General features: G+C 46.7%; 1 protein-coding gene across 1 annotated transcript; it reads right to left on the bottom strand.

Annotated features, from left to right (window-relative positions):
- Positions 1-1,689: 1,689 nt before the first annotated feature.
- Positions 1,690-10,456, bottom strand: tmem170b (transmembrane protein 170B; the record flags this gene model as incomplete). Its single annotated transcript, XM_083684506.1, has 3 exons — positions 10,173-10,456; positions 3,436-3,606; positions 1,690-1,820 (listed from the first exon to the last, which is right to left on the bottom strand). Exons 1-3 carry the CDS (start codon positions 10,345-10,347, stop codon positions 1,690-1,692), a joined length of 477 nt encoding a protein of 158 aa, XP_083540632.1. The 5' UTR covers positions 10,348-10,456.
- Positions 10,457-12,178: the final 1,722 nt, after the last annotated feature.

Genomic DNA, 12,178 nt, shown 5'->3' with positions numbered 1-12,178 from the left:
AAATCTCTTCTTAAAATGTGTTTTAAGAAGAGATTTAAAAGAGAATACTGATCTTGCTAGCCTAATATCCTCAGGCAGGTCGTTCCAGAGTCTAGAGCCTAATGGCAAAGGCACGGTCATGTTGTCTTCAGTCTAGACTCCGGAACGGCCAGAAGGGCCATGTCTGAGTCTCGTAGGGGATATCAGAAATATAGTCTGGTGCCAGACCCAGCCGAGCCTTAAAAGTTATCAGTATAATCATCAAATCAATTCTAAAACTAACAGGTAACCAGTGTAGGGAGGCTAACATTGGGGTGATGTGGTCTCTTTCCCTAGTTCTGGTTAAAAGCCTAGCTGCTGCATTTTGGACTATCTGTAAGAGTGAGGGGGACCTTTTACTGAGGGAAGAACAGAGGGAGTTGCAATAATCTATATGAGATGAGATGAATGCATGGATGACTTTTTCGAGATCAGCAAATGACAAGAAAGGCTGTGTTTTGGAAATGTTTCTGGAAACTGTTTTGAATAGCATTCCTCATTCCGTTCCATGCATTACGATGAGCCCGTCCTCCGATTTCTACCTCCACCAGCCTCCACTGGACTACACAACAAGATAGAAAGGATACTGGTTATCTCCACGGCAACCTTGAACTGCAACATACAATGTATCTCAACAGCTCTCGCTACAAGGGGAATATCCAACATTTAGAAAGTGCAAAGCTTAAGCCATTCATCATTTTTCCTCTCTGTCTTAGAAGAACTCATTATTGGGTATGTTGAAGGATAACACAACACTGCAGTGCAGTAAACGACTTTACAAGAAGGAATGGTTCGGATATCCAAGTTCAGACGACCCAGCTTGGTGTGTTTTGCGGTTTCTTAACACGGAAAGGTAGTTCTGTTGACGCTTGTTGTTTGGTGGTTACACCAGAATGATGGTCTTTCTTCAAAGATTTCGATTTCTGTTCGCGTGATGGTCCTCTAAAGTCTACTGTGGCACCCAAAGAACCGTAAGCTCATTGCACAATTAAACACAGGTTGTTGTTTTCTATTTTTCTTTGAAAAATGAGGTTTTCCTCCCACAAGTGCAACAGAAAACCTTCAAGAGTCAGAAGAGATAGCCACATAGGCATTCTTTTCACTACATTGGGGTAAGTCAAAGTCTGTTGGCACATTGACACACAACTAACAATCCCGGTAACACCAAAAACATGGCTTTCAGTCCAGGACGTGGTACAGTATCACTGTATCACTTGATGGAGCCTGTGGTAGTATACAACTCTGGACAGAGCCTGTAGATGTTACTGCCACCTGGTGGTGAGCCTAATGAAGTGCGCTTTGACATGGAGAAGGTGAGGCCTGCATTGAGGTCCCTTGTCATCATCACTTTAGGGGGGGGGGGGGCTCATGGGGTTGCAGCAGTGACGGAAGGGGGCTCTCTAGGGGGCATTCTTCTGTATCCATCCCCAAATGTCCGGAACGTGTGAGTGTGGGACAGCCTCTCACTTCACATACTGTATTCTCTTCACGCCAAAATAGGACATGCAGTGGATCCTCCTTCTGTCGCCACCCCAAGTCTCCCATTGGCTCCGCTGCTGTCCGTCACTGCGTCCATAGTCCGTCCCTCCCTCCCTCCCTCTCTTCTGCTCCTCCTCTCCTGTCTGTCTGTCCGTCAGTGAGTCTGTCCGTGTAGGAGAGAGTGTTTCCCCTTCAGAGAGTGGCCAGTATGCGGGAGAAGGAGATGACGACAGAGAGGGTGGTCTGGCCGACCCCAAACACCAGGGCCTGTAGGGGGGCCATGTCCTTCCCTGCCACGCGGTACACCCCCGCCACCGCCGCACCTGGTGAGACACACACACACACACACACATGAACATACAGTAGAATGGAACACACATAGGGACACATACAATAGGTTAAGGCAGACACACACACACACACACACACACACACACACACACGCACACACACACACACACACACACACACACACACGCACACACACACGCACAGGTCAGTTTAGGCTTGGAACCCTTGCCACAGATCGATCTTTAAGAAGAGCACAAAGAAAAAGGTACACCGACGAACATCGATAAAAAGATGCCTCATATAACACAGCAAGCATCCATCCATTAGTCAAGGCCTATCAACTGTATTCAGCAAATATGACTCAACAACATTTCAATTCAAAGAAGAAGAGCATAAAGAAAAAGTAACTATCTTTATCGTCATCCTTCCCTCCTATCCATACAGTACAACTTCCCAAAGAGAATCGCAGTCCCTCTGTAAGACTCTGTAAGACTCTGTAGGACTCTGTAAGACTCTGTAAGACTCTGTAAGACTCTGTAGGACTCTGTAGGACTCTGTAAGACTCTCAGCAGTGTTGAAAGATGGCTGTTGGAAGCCTGTCAGGAGAGCACTGCTGTGTGTGTGTCTCCTCAGCCGGTGGGGGTGTGATGGCGTGTCTCAGCCCACCTATTGTGTTTACTCGTCACTCTCTCCCCATGTGTTAGTCACGCCTCTCACACGATATGCTCTTATGGCCATCGCCATGGAAACTGACAGTAAAGAAGAGCTTAAAGAGCAGCAAATCTCTCTCTCTCTCTCTCCCTCTCTCTCTCTGTCAATCTCTCTCTCTCTCTCTCTCTCTCTCTCTCTCTCTCTCTCTCTCGTTATCATCTCAAGACCAAGATACTAATCTTGTTTCGGGCCACGGTAGAATTAAGAAGGAAGACAACGAGAGAGAGATTAGAAGCTGGATCAAAGTGTTGACGCCTGGATATCTCTACCACAGTGAACCCTCACCTTCTTCACTCCCACTTTGCCAAGGTGTTCCCAGCAAGCCCTACCTCTCAGTGGCTTTTAGTTGTTGTAGCGTACCCACGGGCCAGGCACAGTCAATAACAGTCTCTCTCTCTCTCTCTCTCTCTCTCTCTCTCTCTCTCTCTCTCTCTCTCTCTCTCTCTCTCTCTCTCTCTCTCTCTCTCTCTCTCTCTCTCTCTCTCTGCCAGCTCCACATTAATAATAAAGTGTCTTTCTATTTTTGGCCTGGGCTCGCATCTGTGATAGAGTGTGATTCATTCAGCGGTGTCCTCGGGAGCTTCTGTCCTGTGCTCAGAGGGCTACGTACGTCTATTTACACATTTCTAGATACTACTATCCAAAAACGGCCGCTACTGGAATTAAATAAGTTATGGGGACAAGGGTGTTGTGTACGTGTGGGGAGAGGACCATTGATTAGAGAGCCAGATAGATGGAGAGGCAGACAGAGAGGCAGACACACACACACACACACACACACAGACAGACAGAGAGAGAGACAGAGGGGAGACTGATTGTGACACAGATAAGCAGTTATACAGGCATATAGACAGAGGGACAGACAGACAGACTGACACACACACACACACACACACACACACACACACACACACACACACACACACACAGACTTACTGGTGATGACCCCTCCAGCGAGGGAGGCCAGGAAGCCCACGCTGACCAGGACCAGTGTGATGAGGCGGCCCCTCTTGTGACGCTGCAGCATGACCAACATGAGCAGGCCCACCGCCCCGTGGACGAAGAGCGAGGAGAAGAGACACCACAGGAACACCCAGTACCACATCTCTAACGGGGGGGGGGGAGAACACACACACACACACACACACACACACACACACACACACACACACACACACACACACACACACACACACACACACACACACACACGGACACACACGGTTAGAGAGTGCAGTCACACTGAAAACAATCCCCTGCAAGATGGTACCGATGGTAACACATACAGCATAGAGGAGAGGTTCAGCAACCGTTCTGAAGCAGCAACCGCTACACAGGTATAGAACTAGCACACACAATCTGAGATACACAAACAGTCGAGTGGTTAGACACACCATTGTGAACCAACAACCACAACGAGCTGTTAGCAACATACAGAAGTCAGTGGTGTTGTTGTGGGTCTCTGAGTGGAAAAAGATAGTGGTTACACAGAGCTGTGAACCAACACATTGAACAAGGTGCTGAGAAACAAAGAGGTCTCAAAATTGGGAAAAGACAGAGGTTAGAATGGAGACATAGCTGAACTTCATGGGAATAGACACGATATAGACACACAACCACACACTTACCTGAATCTAGAATAGACACATTATGTGAATTATGTGAACACCTGCAATGTACAGTAGTACAGACCATAATTATTAAACCTTTATTTAGGCAGGGTGTCCTAGTGAGACCGAGGTCTCATTTGCAAGGTCTCATTTGCGAGGTCTCATTTGCTAAAACATAAAACAATCCTAAATGTACATTCAAAATTACAAACATAATACAGTTAATTAATTACATAACAAGTCAATGGACTGTAGACAATATAATCAATTAAATCATGTACTTGGATGGCAGATCCTTTATCAAGGTTTTAAACTGACCGAGTGACATAACAGAATCTAATTTTAGTTTGTTTTGAAGGTCATTCCATGTACTCGGGGCACAGAAACTAAAGGCCGATTTACAGACAAACCCTGTGGAACTTTGAGGGGTCAGCTATGCTTGGGATCTGGTTTGGTACTTTGGCAGAGCTTGTCTGCCATAAAAGCAACAATGTAAGGTAAAATGGGAGTTGTAAAAGAACTGCTTTACAGTATAATAAAATCAAATGATAAGCCATTCTCGAAGTCAAAGACTCCCAACCACAGACTGATATAAAACACAACGGTGGGTTTGGAAACTATCCCTAGAAATGAATCACTGAGCAGTGATAAACCCAGTCGAGTGGTTTTAGAACTGAGGCTTCATTTGTGTGACCATAGTCAAGGACAGGGAGGAGCATTGCATGGACAATCCTCGTCCTATTCCCAAAGGTGAAGCAGGACTTATTTTTATACAGAAAACCAAGTTCAACTCAGTTTTTCAACATGCGTTTTAACATGCGTTAATCATTAATCCAAATGCCCATGTTGGACTTGCCCACGTTTAATTTGGGCTCCTTTCAGGGTAGAAATATGCAGATCATTGTAGTCATTATAATCAGGGGATCTAGAGAAAAGCATACATTTAGTTTTGTCCTCCTGAAGCACCAGCTTAAGATCAATAAGCGATGATTGAATAGAATCAAAACCATGCTGAAGGTCAAGAACAGCCTGCAGAGCTGAGGGGGCACAGGAGTACACAACAGTATCTTCAGCATAAAGATGTCATTTACAATTGTTCAAGGACAAACCAACATTATTTATGTTAAAAGCTGCACTATGCTGTTTCTTATCCAGAGAGATCACAAAGTCTTTTATAACTGGGGAAGCAGCAGAGATGGTGCCATGTCCAGACCTAAAACCTGACTGGTGTGCATTTAAAGAATTTATTCATAGAAAGGACTGCATCTGAGAATTGATCGGGGACATTATTTTCACGAAGCGAGAAAGCCTTGAAATAGTAATGATTCGATTGGCTAGGATCACCCCCCTGATGAAGAGGGAGTACTGTGCATTGGCCGCCCTCCACACTTTGGGAATGGTAGCAGAGAGAATTGCCACGTTAAAAATATGAGCCAGAGGTTCAGCTATTAAAAGGGCAGACAGCTGCAGGGATATACGGATCAAACATGGTCGCCCCTGTAGACTTTTTAACATCAATCTAACACAAAACATCAAACACTTCCCTGGTAGAAACAGAGGAGGAATTTACAGTCATTGTTAGCCAGTGGGGAAATGATTGTGCTATCAGTCTGATCAGGGAGCAAGCATCATAATCCATATTCTGATAAAAAAAAAACTAAACAGACAATGCGGTCAGATCAGATGTACTACAGTATATCAATGAAACAAACAACCACAAAGAGAAAGGTGATTTGGTTCAAAACACAAAGCAGTTAACAGATTATATCTGAGAGAGACAAGCTCTGAGCATTTGCAAACATCAGTGTGCTGGGAATGCTTTCAATCTAGAGACACCTTTAGCCTGAGCCCATCGAAAAGGCAGCCAAGCATGGTAATAGGTCCCTCTCTGCTGGCCCTGCTCCAGTATGGATGGGCTAGCCTGATGTTGGAGATTAGACTGGTTACACCTTACATCAAGAATCCAATATGGAGGCTTTATTGAGGGTTTAAAAGCATTTTCAAAGCTAACTGAACATCAATCTCCAGACTTCCTCGCCGCCTGGCTTTGAAAGTCATAATGCAAGAGGAGCCATTTAGCATTCAGAGGCTGGGGCTAGCCAAGGAGTTCAACTGTTATGGCCAAATGTGTATTCACATTTTATCATTGGATGTGAACAGTCTGCTGGTGTGTCGCTCCCCTTTCTACCACTGCTCCACATTACCCTATCGAAAACAAACACAAAAAAAAACAGAAATTATACAAGCAATACATACATTCCATAACAATTATCACATTCCACAAACAGCTCCTCCTACAAACACTTATCTCGGAAAACACACGTCAGGCATGCCCAGTCAGCCATAGTAATTGATTTCTTGGAGAGCAGAAAACAGCTCTATGGAGGAGGAATTGGGGTAGGGCCCAATTGTAGGTCCTGAGGGCCCAGCAGAGCTCCTTATTCACACATACTCCCGGAGACAACCTTGCATACAGTTCCCTGGTGACATCAAACTCGGCCAGCCAGGGGCCATCTTGGCACCAATGGCACAGAGTGTGCAAAGCGGGTTGGCCAAGAGACGGATGGACTCAAACTAACGGACCATGAGCCAAACCAAGCGCTGGAAGGCTTTGGTTTAGACTTCATACAACGATGCTCTAGCACAATCTAGCAATGTACAGCAAAAGTCCTCCCCTACCCTGAAGTACTGTATCACTCAATACAAACTTAGCCTGGTGGGAACTCTTTAGCATATCCATTAAACTGTGTTCCACAATCCACTGAGTGTCCACCTCCCATATTGATCCAGCCATCAGCTGTCATGCTGGGCTGAGGGAGACGTTACAGAGGGGGGGTGGTGACACACGGCTCTTTGTGCTGCATGGCCTCAACACACAGGGAACGCACAGAGCTAATGTGACAGGGCCACAATGCAGCCCCTGTCTGTGGCTCCCTGTCTCTCCATCACTGACGTGGCAGTGGGAGACAGGGATGGGACGGGAGAGCAGAGTTCAGTGGAGAGAAGGAGAGAGAGAGAAAGAGAGAGAGAGAGAGAGAGAGAGAGAGAGAGAGAGAGAGAGAGAGAGAGAGAAAAAAGTGGTAGCTTACAGTAGGGAGACAGTGAGAGTGAGAGAATGCGAGAGAGAGAGAGAGAGAGAGAATGGGAGGGGAGCGGGCCAGACTGGAGTGCCAGTGGCAGCCACACAGGATTCCACACACACCCCGGCGGGCGCTAGCCGGGCGCCTGCCGCCCCAACCTAAGCCTGGCTGGATTTACAGGACGCTCCGTACAGGGCCACGGGGGGACACGTCCTCACGCCACACACCTCTGACAACACAGCCTGATCCCTAGGTGGCAAAGGGGAGCATACCAAGAGTGGGGGTGGGGGTGGGGGGGGGTCAGGTTGCCTTGCATATACAGACCTACAGGCAGGGGCTACAGGATGAGCTGAGGGCGTCTGTAGTACAAGTGCTGTGTCATCTTCAGCGATGACCCTCCCCCCACAAACACACATACACACGCACGCATGCGCACGCAAGCACACGCACACACACACACACACACCCTCAGTCATGGGACAGGCAGCATTAATGTCTGTTAATCCCTTATCAGGAACCTCAGTCAGGAGGCACACAGCATAAAAGGGCAGAAGAGAGTCGTCGTTCTTGACGACGATAAGAGCCGGTTTGAAGCCACACTACAATACTGTCAGTCATTTCAAATAATATGTTTCCGTTCCACTGACGAGCGGAGTTTTCACTATGGTACGTCTAGGCACATGGAGCCGTCATTACAAAGGTACTCGTCTCTCTCTCTCTTGCCAGACTCCAGCCTTCCCGGGGAAACCTTAGATATGCCGGTTGTACGACAGTAGGTAGAGACTAAGCACAGACAGGCATGCTGGGAGTGGATCTGCACTGTAGCTGCCTGGGCCTTATGGGACCAAAGGGACTAGAGATCCCTGAGCTGAGAGGGAAGGGGAGGGGGCGCTCTGAGGGAGGAACGCAGGGGAGCCGACCTCATCCACTGCTCTATGCCAGGCTTAGAGAAGGGATTGATAGTTATCCTATGAATACGAGAGAGAGGGAGGGGGGGGGGGGGTGGGGGGGGTGGAGCAGCTGGTCATGTCAGACTTCGCCTCATAGCATACAGTACAGTATCTCATCCTGTGTGAATCTGTGGAGATAAACATAAAGTTATCACGGAGCATTGTACCGAGCGGGGATAACAGGTGATAGTAGTGTGGACTCTCAGTGAAGCCAGTCTGATAAATGACCTGTCAGATCGTCGGGTGTAAGAAAAAATACCTGGTTATAATCAAGTAACGCATGAGATGAGACTGATATGGATGTTCTTTACTATGCTACTGCAACGCAATCTACGGTAGGGAACGTGAGCTGAGTGACCAGCTTTGTCCCAGGCTCTTTGCTGGGTGCAGGTCCCCCCCCCACCCCCCCCACCCCATGAGAGAAAAACAGAAAAACAAAAAAGCAAAATGTTTTTGTGCTCTGCTGAGAACTGACACAGAGGAAATGAGAAGCGAAACTGTTGACATTAAAGATAACATGTCAAAACCCACAGGAAATGCTGCTGAACACACAGGAAATGCCATTTGTTCAAGCAATCTGCTGAGGCCTGGAAGGTCATCGTACCACGGCCGTTTATGTTCGCTGTACATTATGTATGACTCTTCTGTCAACGGTGCTTGTTTCAAGAGCTCGTCGCTTCAATTAGCTCCATCAAACTGAATGTGTGGCTTGTTTGATCACCTGACGGCGACACTACTGTGTTGTTGTGATCCGGTGTCAGATGTCAGATCTGCCAGCCCTGCCAGAGACTACAGTGTCGCTCCCCAGTCCCGTCCCCCCGTCCCCCCCCCCCCACCCAATGCCGCAACCATGCTTCCTCAAACTCCTGCATGGCAGCCACTTCCCCACCGAGTCAGCAGGATTTTTACAACATCATGTTCTTTCTTCATGTGTTGCTCCCCACAGGAAGTCGGCTTGCTTCTCATAAAACCCTCCGTGCCAGCCACGACCATAGACGCACATCTGTCTCTGCTCTGCATGAGAGGAATTCCAATTATGGGAGAATCAGCATATCTTGTGTTTAGATTACATTGCTGTGGCCTGTTGTTCCTCTAACCATTTCAGCATTTCCACCCATTCAGAATCACAACCCCTGTAAGCCTACAGCACAATGACCGATGTACTAGGATGGCCATGTTACTACTGTACTGTAATAACATAGCCTGTTGAGAATGTTGAGGATGATGAATTGGATGGGCTGATTTGAACCTGGTCTCTATGGCTTGATCATGATCTAAAGGGGGACTGTCACTTGAGCTGTGTTTGCTTTATTTAACTAATAGGCCTACTGTACTTACAGGAGGCTACAGGCCTTTGATTGGGAAGTTTCCCATTGCTGTGCAGCACAGACACAACGATGGAGCATCTACATTACGCACAGTGAAGTGTAATGTCGGTGCTCGGATGTGACATATTTCTAGAGCATCCCAGACAGCCTATTATTCAGTAGTTGGAGAGGATGACACTAATGACCGATTATTACTCAAACGCAAGACAAAGGAAAGGGGGTGTGTGGCTGAAACAGAGCTGACAACACTTCATTTACGGTGTCGTGAAGCGCATTCACGCAGCACAAAGATAAATTAGCCGCATATTGTTCATTTATTCGTTGACTCCGAGCGCGGGAGCGGCACAGAGGAGTGGAATTGTGTTAAGTGCGCTTTTCACATCATTTTCCTAGGGCGCAGCAAATATTATTTGACTGATAAGGCCGTGTCAGATACATGCCCCTTGAGAAGTGCAGCATGGAAATCTACTGACCAAACACCACGGGGCAGATACCGGTGGATTTTTGTGTGCCTTTAAAAATGGACGCGCACAGCTGGCCATGTCGCCCGTTCCCATCCTACTGTACAGTAGGTTAGTAGGATAACGGCCGGCCCAGTGCGTAACACCGGCAATTTAGTGAGCCAAGCCGCCACACACAGTGGATGAAACGCTACCAACGGCCGGCACAGCATGGGTGTACAGTATAGTCATAATATGGGCATACCTGTGAAGTGTTGCAGCGTCGTGCCTTGCACCCAAAGGCTCAGCACTTGCTGTACGGATAGATTAATAGAATAATCCTTGTTCATGTTTCTGCCGCCGCCGCTGCCGCCGCCGCCGCCGCCCGGGTTCGCGCCCCTCTTTGTCAAATGGCTGTAGGTGGCTTTTGACGAAGACATCGAGGAGACCGGGGTGGCATGAGGAGGCTTTTCCCCCGGCGCGCTCCCCTCTACCGGTGCCTCTGTTTCGGCTTTACGTCCGTCTCCGCGCTGGGAAGGGAAGGGCCACTCGCTCGTCTGCTCATTCTTGGTCGCAGCGGCGGCTGTTTGGAGGCCATGATGGGGATGGCAGCGCGAGCGCAGCACACACAGTCGTCCTACATCGGCTCGCCTCTCTACGTCACCTTTAAAGGGCCATTCACCATTTAAAGGGGAGTGTACAGTACGATTACGAATTACCGCTTTATGATATTGTAGCCGAGTATGAACGGGAAACAAAAGATGCGTGATGAGTGATGAGATCATTTACGCTGACACCGTGCTTAATCATTTGGCACTACCGGGCGAAATTGTTGAGTGTCAAAAGCAAATGTGGGCATTGCGAGTTATTTTATGTAGACTATTGTAGCCTGCACATATGGACGTTCATTTGCTAAATCTTAGATGTAGCCTAAAGTTTAAGACTAGTCAAAAAACATTCTGTATTTCTGTAGTGTAATGCACTGTTAGAATGATGCATTATACTCCAGGGCGTTGTCCGTGACGTGTTGTCGATGCAGGCTCTGTCCATGGTGCTGATTCGCTCCCGCCGCGTCAATCCTAAAACACCCGACCGACCAGACGGCCCTTTATCGAGTGTGTCACATAGAGGGTTACAAGGCTAGTAGCCTAAGGTCATCATTTTAATAATCTAGCAGACAGATGATGGTTTCTGCATTCATATGCACGGTGGGCTTAAATGAGGTGAACTACTTATTGTGGGCACAAAGCATGTTTGCTAGGTTTTTCCATTTCGTAGCCTATGAAGGGTTTGGGAAACTAGGATTGTTTTTCATCATATTTTAAATTTCCATCACAATATTTGATTTGTTAATAGGGCATATATTCTAGAACAATTAAGAGGAACTCACTGTCGCATGTGAACTGTCTCATGTGAACTGCAAAACTCAATGCATAGGCCTCCCCAATGCGTTTTTACAACACATTCTACAGTTAAAACATATTTTGGTATTTTCAGTGAAAGGATAGGTATATTTTTTCCTTAGTGGGTTTCATTTTTGCAAATGTCTTCGCTGCCCCTTCTGTGCTACAGTCATTACTGGATTAAAATAGTAAGCTAAAGTAGTTTAAAAAGTAGCTAAAAGCTGCACACACACAAAAATCAAGAAAGACATTCTGTGGGCGACTGGAGTCCATTTGTAATGATTAATATCTACAGTTTTAGAACTACCAAAAGAGGCCAACTTGAAGTATTCAGCTTCAACGGATTAAAACACTACAAAGAACAACATTTTATTTAGAAAATGTTATTTAGAAAACTATGTAAACTTACACTGTTTCAATGTCATAGTCTGATGGGTGTTTCACAGGTTGAAAGACAGAGAAAGAGGGGAGGCGGGAGAGAGGGAGAGAGAGAGAGAGAGAGAGAGAGAGAGGGAGAGAGAGAGGGATAGAGAGATGTGTTATGGTCTCTGAATGTTCTGGAACAATTCTCCAAGGGTAAAGTATTTTCAGATGTGTCCCAGTTGAAAGGTATGACAACGTGGAAATGTCTGACATCTAACACCTCAGGAGCATACCTTCTGTATTTCATCAGAAATGTAGCCTATACAGTTCGGCGATGAAGGAGCTGAATACCATTTGAGGAATAGGATGTTGTGTCAGTCACAACAGGATCACTTTATCACAGAGAGTTCCAGCTTTTTAAAGTGTTTGCACCTGTTGTTTTCTGAAGACAATAAAAGACCAGAACACGAAACAGTTGTTTCAGTTTTTTGATCTTACAATTTTA

Source organism: Argentina silus, assembly GCF_951799395.1.
Source record: "Argentina silus genome assembly, chromosome: 14".
Taxonomy (NCBI): Eukaryota; Metazoa; Chordata; class Actinopteri; order Argentiniformes; family Argentinidae; genus Argentina; species Argentina silus.
The sequence above is the reverse complement of the archived record's forward strand: the minus strand, read 5'-3'. Positions and strand labels throughout refer to the sequence as shown.